General features: G+C 40.4%; 1 protein-coding gene across 3 annotated transcripts in view; it reads left to right on the top strand.

The window, feature by feature from the left end:
- CHD2 (chromodomain helicase DNA binding protein 2) overlaps nucleotides 1–12,960 on the top strand; it is a 3,702,317-nt gene that overhangs the window by 3,222,529 nt on the left and 466,828 nt on the right. For all 3 annotated transcript variants that reach the window (XM_044078379.1, XM_044078380.1, XM_044078378.1), the window contains one exon: nucleotides 4,583–4,705. In XM_044078379.1, the coding sequence (XP_043934314.1) occupies nucleotides 4,583–4,705 (123 nt within the window). The remainder of the gene's footprint in view (nucleotides 1–4,582; nucleotides 4,706–12,960) is intronic.

Raw genomic sequence — 12,960 nt, 5'->3', positions numbered from 1 at the left:
GAGCCTTTGTTCTTGTGATTAAACTATTACACTAAGTTCGTTTTTTATTCTCTTTTTAGAGTCTGACAGGGACATATTTGGAGATTTGCAGGCATTGCATTCCTTGAGATAATGCTGAGCATGTGGAAGAAAATATTTTGTTTCCACAAACAGCAGAGAAGACAACCACCACTATGAGGACATTCAATAACACAGCCCATATTGTAAATGTTCCAGGGCCCAGTGACTGCACTCACATTGCTACCAAGACCCCACATGCTCTACATGGCATCCTTTATGTATATATTGACATGAAAGACTTGCACCCCATCATCTACCAAGAGTTGTTCCTCCTACGTATTCTGATATATCACAGGTGCCCCCAAGCCAAGATCACCTGCTTTTTACCCATTTTTGCAATACTGGATTCATCAAGGAATAATAGAACTTGTCCTCCATCAGCAAAAAAAGTGGTTTTATTCAATGCTTTTTCTGGTCCCGAGAAAGGAGAGTACATGGAAGTCCATTCTGGAGTCCCGTCCTCCTCATCATCTTAATGGTAACAAAATTGAAAATCTTGTTTCTGAAAATTCTTCTATCAAGAAGCTTTCTTGATTACCCTGTACTTCTAGGATGCCTGTCTTCATATTCCTGTTCATTTAGAGCATATAATTTACAATTTTTTTTCAGTGCTGCATTTCATTTTTATTTCTGTCCATAATCCATGGATTATTTACCAAATGCCTTGCTGCGTCGTAGCATACTAAAGGCTCCATGGTTATACCTATGTATCCCCTCCCTAGATGGTCACCAGGCCTCTTCAAGAGACAAGCATCTATAAGATCTCATGCTCAACGTCGTCCTTTTTTTTTGCCTGGGTTTCACTCTTAACTTGAAAGTCTGTCCTCCTACCATCTCAGGATCTGGTTTTCTTAGGCTGCAATCTGAAAACAGTCTCCATGATGCCATTTCTTCCTCAGGGTAAGATGAAGTTGCTTATCTCTTATTTCAGTCTGTCCTGTCCTTGGCATTGACCTCAGCAAGAGAGATACCAAGAGCTCTGATTTACATGGTTTCAACTTTTGAAATGATTTCTTTTGCCAGGCTCTACATGAGGAATATTCAGTGATACCTGAAGTCCACTTGGACACAAGACTGGCACCCCCTGAACTTCCCAATTCCTCTTTTGCCCATCATGAAGGAATTACTTTAATGGAGCAGACATATATCGCGAAATCTAGGAGGCCCTTTCTGGTGCCATTTTCTTGCCAAGAAGTTCCCACTTTTACTTCAGATCTGGCATTGTGAGTGTGTTGTCTGAACCTAAAAGTCCAAAATGTATGGTCATGGCAGAACAGTGTAAAAAAGAAAGCTCTGATCCTAACTCTTAAGTATTTGCATCAACTTTGGTCTCCAAGACCTCTCCGAATCCTCTCAAACAATACTGCTGAAATGTGGTGCATCAACAAATGCAGGAACAAAATTGTATCTCTGCAGGCTTGCCATAACAGCCTAGGAGATAGCTGTCCAACAACAACCTTTTCTTTCAGGCAGTGTATGTTTCCTGAGAGATGACTTTAGTGATGGGGTGCCTCAACAGGTTCAAGGCAGACCCTCACAAATGGATGTCAGAGAGGTGCTGCTGCAGATTATCTATTATTGGGGAACTCCCTGTATAGATTTCTTTGCCTTCACTCTCAACAAGCAGGTTAGATTGTTTTGCCCTTGAGCTCCATGGCCATGGTTAAAGAACAGATGCTATGTCTGTCTCTTGGAAAGAGAAATGCTGTTACACGTTTTCTTCTTTTTTCTCTAATTAGTAAGATCTTGCTCAAAATGAAGGCCAACCCAGTGATACTGTTGATAACCTCCATTTGGCCCAGACAGCATTGGTTACTCCCTTCTTTTTCACTTGGCTAAGGGCAGTCACCACAAGCTTACCCCACAGGATGGATTTGCTCACACAAAAGAAGGTCTGTCTCATTCACTTAGACCTGTAAACCCTAATCTTAGCAGTTTGGATGATAGGACTTTGATACAGTTTATGCATCTGTTCTCTGAGAATGTGCTACAGTTATTACAGGAGGCTAAAACCCTGCTATACAAAAAAAAGTCACTGATTTTGTTTGGTGCTGAAGGGAAAAACAGGGCCCTTGTCATCTTGGTATTCCTACTATTTTGTCCTATCTGTGTGAGTTGCTCAATTCAGGATTGGCATATTTTCCATTAAAGCGTACTTCTCAGTCATCTCTGCCTTCTTACCTTTGGGATCCACCTCTTTCGGCATAAAAAGGCATCCTCCACATCAGGCTAACATGGAAATCTGTTTGTTCCCCTTGGGACCTAAGTAATGTTTTGAAAAAGTTGATTCTCCCTCATTTTGAGCCTGTCTCCTCCTCTTCTCTGAAATGTTGTACCTGGAAGACCGTCTTGCTGGTAGACCTTACTTCAGCAAAAGAGTTTGATTTAAAAGCCCTTACAACTTCCCCTTCTTGTCTCATCTTTCACAAGGACAGGGTGTCCCTCAGGGTCAACCCTTCATTTATGCCTGAAGTTGTCAATGAAATGTCTCTAAACCAGTCTGTTGATTTGCCTACTTTATTCACCTATCCTCAGGTTAAGGAGAAAGAATTTTGCATTTCCTAGACAGCTCAGATTTTACCCCCTGCACCATTGGTCCATCAGTTTCTCAGCTTTCTTCAAGTTAGTAGAGACATGGGGGAAGACGATGGCTCTGTGTGTACCCTGTCAACCAGGTACTTTCTGAGGAGGATGCATGAGTTTAGGAAGATGGTTGAGCTGGTGCAGCATGTTTCATTCAGCATCTTCAGACCTTCAGGACTTTTTGACTACAGATCTGAGTTAGCTCGAGACTTGAAACTCTCCCTGGCTTTTAGCCCTCCCTACAGTGCACCGTAATGCTAACTTTCAGTATCTGTAATGCCACTTACTAGGCTTGCCTGGAGAAATGGCTGCCAGGTTGGTATTTGTTTCTTTGACGTAGAAGGTTCCTTCATATGAATGTCCTTTGTTTTTTTTCTGAAAGTTTTCCTTCAGTGAAAGGCATAATTATCAATTTTTAAATCAGGCCAATCCTTTTATCTTCCATTTTTAATGACTTTAGAGATGGTTTCCCTTCCATTTAGGCCACAGCTCCATACCACACCCTTACACATGTTCTATTTATTGTCCCATTATCTGTATTCCTTTCTTACTGTGTGCCATTTTTACAGATCTTTTCATGTTTCCTTTTAGTAGACAAGGTTTAGCTTAGTTTTTAGCCTAGTCACTGACGACTGTGACTGCTTTTTGAGCATGCATTTGCATTTTGATTTTATGTGAGAAAATCTCTGTAGGAAAATCTGGAGGTTTTCCTTGGTTGTTCTTATATGTTAATGTTTTTCCTATTTCTTGGGTTACTGTCATGAGTCAGACTAATGCAGTTGCTCTTCTTGGATTAAGAATAAAAATGCTCACTATTTTTTATTTTGTGGTTACTCTGTTTTTGCAAGCAGCTCCTATTTTTTTAACCATTCATATTTGTCAAGACATTTTGATATGGACACCCTTTCTGAAGGTAGGGTCGGTTTTCATCATTATATTTGTAATGCTTGTTTTAAGCATCTGTTTGAATAAGCAGCTAGGTACATATTGTGCTGTCTTTACATTGATCAGTGAAGGCCAGAGAAGATGAGTTACATTATTTGTATTATCCTCAAGAGCATATCAGTCAGAACAGGAACATCCCCTTATGTTAAATTTTTGTACATTTTCTTTCTCTGCCCTTATGTTTTTCAAATCATTCTTGGGGTTCCCCTCCTTTCTTGGTTAGTGCTTCAACTTAGGAAGGAACTGAGGAGATTGAGGGTTGACCTGCATTGCTTCTATAACGTGAATTTCTTTCTGTATTCACTGTTACTTAATGCTATCTACCTAAAATTTGTAAATTGTTATGTGTCTGGAGCTTTTCTCCCCGGAACTCCGCTGAAAATGGATATGTATCCAGTCGGACCATCCCAGTCAACAAATGTAAAATAAATAAAATAAATAAAAAATAACTTTAGACATTATCATTGAGAGGATGTTGATGGAAAGAAGCATATATATATGTATATATATGTATGTATATATATATATATATATATATGTATGTATATATATATATATATATATATATATGTATATATATATATATATATATATATATGTGTATATATATATATATATATATATATATATATATATTACAGTCATACTGCATCAGGGTTTGCATTTTTTCACTTCCTGTATGTATATTGACAGTGCAGTTCTGGCATCAGAGCTTGCAAATTTTGTGAGGAAAACTTTAATGTCATAATTACAGGTGTATAAGTTAATTTCTTAAAGCTGTTGTTGAACTGAAACTGGCTGTGCATCTTGGATATTGGCATTCATTGTTCAATACACTTCTTCCCTAGTTCTTGTTCACTGTTATTGTTCTACCTGACAGACGCACTGAGATCATGTTGTGATGGTAAACTGAAAATTATGACAGTGTGCCGGAAACACCAGTCCCCAAATAAGAGGCAAAATGATAACTTGTTGAATTGATAATTTATTTCAGATTCTTCTCAGTGATCCAGATAAGAAACCCCAGGTCAAGCAGTTACAGTCTAGGGCCGATTACTTATTGAAACTAATCAAGAAAGACCAGGACAAGAAAGATAATGTAAAAGATGGAGAAGAGGTAAGTCTGAGTGTTCTGGGATGCCATACCACCTGGTATTCCACCCTAGCTATCTGTGTTTTTTTATGTCTGCATATATTTTTTGAACTAGCCGCAGAGTCACTGTCACTTTGTGACTGAAATTCAGATATCTTCCATGTGTCATTGAATGGATCAGCATAAACATTTTAATAGTACAGTGGTAGCTCAATGTGTTTTGACATTTATGGCAACAGAATCTCTAATGTGCTGCTTGTGTATTCTGTTAAAGGTATGTGTATTTTTTTTCAGCACTGTGATATAAAAGAGTTTGACTGCAGTTTTGTGCTTTGTGGAAAATTGCAGTTGTATTCTGTGCTGTGCATATATGGACACTTAACCACTGTCTGTTTACCAGAGTTAAGAAGGTATTATGTGCAGTAGAGTAAAACTGATTACAGTTTTGGGTCCTGTCATATTAAGATACTCCAGCTGTAAAGGAGGATTAATTTAAATGTTTGTGAATATTTTAGATTTCCTATTGCAGATACTGTCTTAAAAGTACATTCCTCTGTAAGAGTGTATTTAAAGATTACAACCACAGCATTTATAGATGGCAGTGTACTAGAATGTCAGTGATAGGTATGCTGTTCTGCTGAAAAGGAAGAGCAACATTTGCCATCTAGTTCTTTCCATCCACAAGCGAATAAGTCATTCTGTATCTTCCAGGTGACTTCCCAAAAAATAAGTACCCACTTATTTTTCCCCTGAGGTCCACAATATCCCCAGAAAAGGGGTTCCTACAGAAAACTAATACTGCCTAAAGACTGGCCTTTGCAGTGTTTTTCTGTATGGGAGAAAACTGTTAAAATTCTTCCTGCATGCACCTTTCTCTATCATGCCTGCAAGCTTCAGACCGTTTTGGAGCACTGGTAGTTGTTGGTGCTAGGACAAGAAGAGTTTTCCTTCTCCCAGTGGGAGAAAATTGAAACTGCTGCCTTAGGACAGAGAAGTAAAAAAAAAATAGTAGTAGAAACAGAACTGTATAAAAGCTTAAACAGTTGGAAACCATACAACCATTTACAAGGAACACAAGAAGCTGTCGGTTGTGGAACCAGGGGTGTCTATTTGCCTTCTCAGCAAGGACCATCAATTACTGGCTTTAGAACTTAGTTTTAAAAGTATTAAAATGGAACAGCCTAAAATGGAAAAGAAAGAACCTTCTGTTAGGTAGCCTGAATCTCTTGGTTAACCTTTTGGTCATGCAGATGCCCGAGGGCTTTAGGAAGCACAGCCCAGCTCTACCCTGGGTCCACCACCTCCTGTAATTGATTCCCCACCTGTCCAGGGATAGTTTGATGCTCTCCTCTCCAGGTGTTAAAGATCAAATTCAGATTGCATTAGTTTTGTGGCTTTCATCATAGGATATCCTAATAATTTTGATTGAAGAAACCCCAAAAGAGCCACAGGCTTGTAATGCGCTTTAATGTTGATATAAAAGAGTAACCCTACAGGTCCACCTTTTCTTTTGCCACAGGAATAGACATCAGAGTAGCCCTACCAAAGTCTGTCTTGGGTAATATTTTCCTACAAGGAGTTTGCCAAAGACTTCATAGCAGTTTGGCATACATTCTTCTCTCTTACCTAAGAGTCTTTTCTGTTGTTAAACTGCATTAGAAGAGTAGGAGCCGGTCTTCAAGTCCATTTCTCCTCTCCTGTCTGGTATTCTGTGGGTGATGAGGAGACCATTTTATCAGGATCTCTGTCTGACATCTTGATATTAATGAGTGAGCTTTTTAAATGGGGAATAAAGGAGATCCTGGTACCCAAAAGGAACATTTAGAATTCTTGGGAGTAGATGAAACAAGGCCCTTAACAGTTACCTTTCTGTTGTAGGTTTTAAGAAGATGCATTTGAGAGCATGTATTTCAGACCCAGTTACCAGTTGCCTTCTCTAGAAAAGAAAGGCAGGTTTTACAGAGTCCAAGAAAATTGCAACTGACTTTACAAAACTCCTGTAGGGACTCTAGCTGTGGTTTCTTTAAATGCAGCAAGGGGGTTAATTTAAGCTTTGACACACCAAACTCTCTCAGATGACAAGGCGGGGTAGGGTGTTGGACTGTTTTGAAATCTTCAGGCTGTCTGATGATGTGCTTAGTGAAATCTTCGATGTAGCTGTAAAAGGTAGTATGCCACCCAGTTTAGACTGCTTTTCAGTAGCAGACAAATGACAGCTTGAAATGAAAGATGGTATTTATACTAACTCAGGCTACTTTAAGGTTGAGAAACGTGTTAAATGTGTATGTAATACTGGTGATACCATGGTAAGGGCCCCAACAAGTGTTGTGGTATTTAAATATGTAGTGAGCATTCTGTTATCTTTAGGAAGAGACAGTAGCTAAATGTTCTCATTAACAAAGAGAGTTAAGTTTCTGTCCCCTTCTTAGAAATATTAAAAAAAAAAACAGAGTAAAAAGGGATATCTGTGCTATCATTCATAAAGCTTTTTACTCCCCAGTACAAGGGTATAACAGAAACTGTCAAATAAAAGAGTGACCATTTTACCATAAACATTCAAGGATGGAGCGCTTCTTTTATTCCGGAGCATAACAGAATGTGTCTTACAAATCAGTAATCCTTTTACAATAAGTAGTCAAGGATGGAGCATTTTGAACAAAGAACCTCCCTTCATATGTTTATAGGTTCTTGCTAGGAAATTGATACAGTAGATCTTTAGGAGCCTGGCCACTGTAGGCCCATTATTCATTTCTTCTCTCTGTAAGGGCCAGAGAAGACATCTCTGGGGTCATTTTAAGGATCCACATCCACATAAAGATATGAAAGCTCCTTTTCTTGATATGAAGTGGAAGCCTCTTTCATAGGTATGTGGTCCTCTGAGGGAAAGATCTGTGACATTGACAGATTCTGTTAATGTTACAGTATAGATTATGATCCTGTGAGTGTTTGTAGTATTACTGATTTTTACAAGATATGGTAATTTATAGCCCTGAAAGCAAAGGAGAGGTCACCATACAAGAGTGTATAAGAGGGAGAATCGTGATACGGCTGCCTGTCTTTCAGAATAACTTACAGGAATATGCAAGATTTTGTTAGGAATTGTAGGAGGCTGTCAAGTTGTGCAATATGCGTGGATAGGTATATGCCTGAGGTGACCGTGTATTCTTTTGTGTGTGTAATCAGGAAGTAGAGAGAGAGAAATTGTTTCCTTGGATATGGAGGATATGTTTAGCGATTTGTTTTACTAAGTAGAAGGCTGCCCTAACAGTGCTTGATACATGGTGGTCACATGATATCTTATCTATGAAGGTACCTAGGTCTTGTGATAGTGATGTCAACTTGAAGGGGGAGGTGTTAGTGTGTATAAGTGCAAAAGTGTTCTTGCCAGAGAGTACCGTGCTGCATTTATTGCATTTAGCTTTACAGTGTGGTCTTAACACCAGAACTTAATGTGGTTAAGATCTTTCTGCAGAATCTGGGAATCCGTTGGCATGTTGATGTCAATACCAAGTTTGCAGTTATAAGTAAACTTAGACAACTAGGGACCCTTGAAAAACATTTTTGAAGTCTGAGAAATGTAGTCCAAAATGGAGTGAACCCAGCACAGAGCCCCTTGGTACTCCACTTGTGATATGCCTTTTGGAGGAAGCTGTGCCACTGGTCTTCACCATACAGGTTCTTTCTTTGAGTCAGTTTGTGGTCCAGCAGCATACACAGGTGCATCACATTTAATCAGGAGACCTTGTTTATGATTCCAGATTGTGGTGTAATGTCAAAGGTTTTTGCTAGATCAAGGTAGGCTATGTGCAGTGATAAGTAAATATTCATTGCTTGATTCACCCTGTCGAAAAAATGTGCAAGGTTCAGTAGACAGAATCTGTTTCTTCAAATAGCCAAATTGGTTAAGATGAAGGGATTGTCATCTACCATTGTAACTTTTGAGCTCCTTGTAATGTATTCTGTCACTTGATAGATGATAATTGTAAGACATGGTAGGTCTATAATTCCCCTTGCGAGTGGTGAGTACTGACTCCTTGGATTTTTGCCTGCTGAAGCCCAGTGGCTGGCCTGATGTTCAGAGCTTTTCAACCTTCACGCCAGTCCTGGTAGACCCCAACCCACATGGAAATCACGACATTTGTGACATACAAAGATGTTAATTTGCTCCATCTTCAGATCATTCTTGCTGCGGTTTATATGAGCAGGTGGAGTCTCTAGTTGTATCATCAGTCTGTTTCCCAAATTTTCTGATAAGTACTCAGTTTAGGCAAAAATCATTATCCTTTCTTGCTATTGTTATTTCTGCTGTTTATTACCAGTGATAATTGTAGATATCTTGTGCTAAGTTCATGAATTATTTTGTTTGCAAAAAATAAATATTGCATGGGAGATTTTCACAGTCTGTGTCTTTTGCCTGGGTCTAGAGCATGATGTGCCCAGTTGTTATGTTCTGCTTTGTTTAACCTAAGGGCAGTTAATCACATGGCAAAATCTTTACATGAACACTTATTGTTAAAGAGGATGCACATTCTGTCCCTGTTTGCCATGTTGTCTACTGGCTCTTCCTCAGACTTTCCTCTGAAGGAAAACAGGTCTTCGGAGAAGCACCTAAAGGAGAAGACAATCAAGGTAGCTAACACTATGTTGGTGTCAGGAAGCCCACCTCAGGCATGAAGACATCTGTGTCAGTGAGGTACTTTTGGTAGTGCCTTTATCCTGTGTCTTGTTCTGAAAAGACCTTTGGCTTGACCTCTCGGAGGGGAGACAACAGTGCCATTGGCTGCCAGCATATCCTCATGTGCTAAACCCTCCTGTCAAACAGTTTTTGGACCTCTGCGCTGGCTTCAGTATCTGAAACCCACTTTAATAGTGCAGAAAATGACAGAATCCCCACACTGTACTGGAGGATGTTGAAGGAGACTAGATAGAGGTGTTTGAGCATCCATTTACCAGAGGCCTCAAAGGTAGACCGTCCTTCCAAACACAGGCCCAAGGACCCTAAGCGTAGATGCGCATCAGTCAGCTCCTAGCCTTGTCCCCCTCCCAATTTAGGCTTCATCACAAGATCTCTTCAGGTTGGCTCAGGATTTCTTGGATTATCCCTTGGTAGAAGATGGAAGGTTGCTTCCACAAATGGCTCGGATACCTCAAACCCAGTTTTGGAAGAACTGGCTTCCATCAGTCATGTGTCGTCACTTTCATGTCTGCAGTCTTGACACTGAGGGCATCCTGTCCACCTGAAGATGTCTCATACAGATAAACTCTTCTTGGGATGAAGACGACCTTCAAATGGGAAGCAAGGGAGTTCTCATAGGCACAAGAACCAAAACATCTGGGCATTTCTCCAGTTTTGCAGTTCCTTTCTGAAGCCTGATGCACAACCACCTGAATAAAGCCTGACTGGTTTCATGGAATCCACAACTCCCTCAGTACTTGTACAAGAACTCAAGTTCTTGTTCCAGCAGTGGTGTCCATTGATTCCAGCAAGAGGTCAGATGTGGCTGGATCCAGGAATCCCATTCGCAGTGACCGTGAGAACAGATTACTTGACCAGTTTGGGAAACAAAAAAGACATACACCTCAGCTACGCTGACTTTTAGGGTTGTCGACCGTGAGAACAGATTACTCGACCAGTTTGGGAAACAAAAAAGACATACACCTCAGCTACCCTGACTTTTAGGGTTGTCAGCAGCTAGGCTCGCATGTTAACTTTCCATAAATACCTCCTTGGCCAGTCAAGAAAAAAGATGGGTTAGAAGACTAGAGCCAGGAGAGAGAGCGAAAGATGCTTGAATTATGCATCCCCAGTGTCCAGGATGCCAAGCATCCTTTTAAATGAGAGCAGGATGTAGTTGCTGCATCCTGAGGATAAGCTGCTTACAGGGTTAATGGCTAGAAACCATGCATAACTGAAGATGCAGCATGGACCAAATCATGTAAAACCAGAACATCTTAATGAACGCATAAAAGAAATGATTTTAGTGGTTCCAACTATCATCACTTTCAAGATGATAGTGATTGTGGTATATCATAGTAAGCAAGGGATGACATACTTGCCTTATACACACACTAACATTGCATCCATAAAAGCTACCCATGGAGACAGGTCTTGACCCTCTGATTTCTATACATTCCATGTCTGAACACATTGGCAAATCTATTGAGCAGAACACAAACAGATCCCAGCTAATGGATGTTGAGTAGGGATGTGTTTTTGGATAAAGTCCACAAGTGAAATGTGTCAGAAGTAGACAAATCTGATGTCAATTTTCATTCTATCCTCAATTTATGCTTTTGGATCTGATCCATTGCAAAGGCTCATGGCAACCAGAAAACTTTCGAGCTGCTCCCTTACCCATAATGCACCAACCCCAATTACCTCAGATTTCATTTTCTACTTGAAAGCAAAAGAACATGGTGCCAGCTTCTCTCGAGCAGATAAGTGTTATTTTTCTGAAAAATAATATTTTTTCATTTCTGTTTTTATAAATATGTATTTTTCTAAATCATTCTCAATCTTTGTTTTCATATATCGTTAGGCTCCCTTTCCCATTTTATCATACAGTTGTACTTCTCTGTATACTATCGGTAGTACACTTTCCTCTACATTTCTATACTTCTCTAATACCATTGTTGATGGTCATTTCTTTCCGCTATCCCTTTAACAAAAAAAAAAAAAAAAACTTTTTCTGTTTAAAATTGTTTCTTGTGGTAAACTGTGTGTTACCTAAATTTTATTTATTGTGGCGGATAATAATAAAAGCCTGGCTGGGATAAAAAAAATGTGAGATGTGGAGACAAAATTCCTTTTTCTGATACCCACACACACTTTGTGTATATTGTTTGGGTCCACTCCACCTGCAGGAAAACTGTGCGATATGTCATTCTTTCAACCCTAGAGCTCTGGTTGAATGTAAAAACAAATTGATTCTCAAGGGGTTACTTCCCTCTTCCTTTAATGAGACATTATCTGGTGCTACTCTCTCCAGAAGTTCATCTTTGGAAAAATCTAAGAAAAGACCTTTTTCAGCCCTGTCAACTCCCTCCAGTCTTTAACAAAAGAAGATAAGTCCTTTTATCTGACTTCAAACTCAGATCCAAAATTAAAGGCACTCTTGGATCCAAAACCTAAAATGACTAAAGTTAAATTGAATCAAAGTGCTTCAGATCTGATCCTGAAAGCACAGGATTCAACAACTGACATTCATTGTATTCCAAGAACCAGATATTCTCCTTTAGTGGACCCAGTCCCCTCTAGGGTCCCTTCCCCTTTTTTAGAGAGACTGAAGTCTCCATCACTTGTTTCCACTTGTTCCAGAAGCCTTACTGAAAAAGGCATGGAGAGGGTAGTGAGAAAGGGTCTGCTGGTGCAGAGCTTGTCAAGTGCCCTGTTGGCTCATACCCCTCTGGGTCAGGAAATCTGACCTTCCACTACGCCTCCAATTCCTTCTCCAATCCCTCACTTGGTCTTGGAGTTTTTGGATCTGAATCTTTCAGGCCCATCGGCATCTGATCCAAGAATTGCTTTATCCTGTAATGCGAAGCTCGCTGTGAGCTGTTTGGTTTCTTCAGATCCGGAGGGGGCTCCGAGCTGAGGCTGCCCTGTCGGCTCCGGGATGTCTCTGTTGACTCTGATGTTTTCAAAGCTATGTGTACACCTCAGGGCCTCAGCATAGATTAGTTTGGCTCTGACTTCAGCCTTGGGGGAGTTCTCAGAGCGGGGAGGGACTATGGTCCAAAGGCTTCCCCTTATGGATTTGGGGTCATCTTCCTGTCTGGGAAAGTCTGCCTTTGAGGTCATGGAGAGAGCCTTGTCAGCTTCCACAACGAAGACTGTTCATTCCCCCTAGAATCCTCAGTCTGCAGACTTGTCATCTCTTTGCTTAGAGTCTCATCTATTCTCTCCACAGTGACAGCTGGTACCGAAACCTCAGGCATCCCAGTAGGGTGTTCCCACCTCTTCTGATACCTCTCCAGAGGATCCCACTGAGAGGGTCCCCAAGAAGAGAGCATACAAGAGGAAGGACCTAGACTCCCCCAAGGAGTCAGTCACCGAGGATACGGACTTTAATGAAGGTGAAGGTTCCCTGGAGTCGCCTTTTGAAGATGTCCAGTTTGGAGACATCCTTGAAATCCTGAAACAGAGAAGTGGCTGGAAGCCCAGCAACCCTTCATCTGAGAAGTTTGTATTTCTGGAGGTGTTCAGTACCAGCCAGTCTACATTCTGGGTGACTCCACCCCCACTGACCTCATAGATTTGGTGGCTCGGCAGGCATGTA

Source organism: Protopterus annectens, chromosome 7.part0, assembly GCF_019279795.1.
Source record: "Protopterus annectens isolate FY-2018-M chromosome 7.part0, PAN1.0, whole genome shotgun sequence".
Classification (NCBI taxonomy): Eukaryota; Metazoa; Chordata; order Ceratodontiformes; family Protopteridae; genus Protopterus; species Protopterus annectens.
Note: the sequence above shows the minus strand (reverse complement) of the source record. Positions and strands in the feature narration are given on the sequence as shown.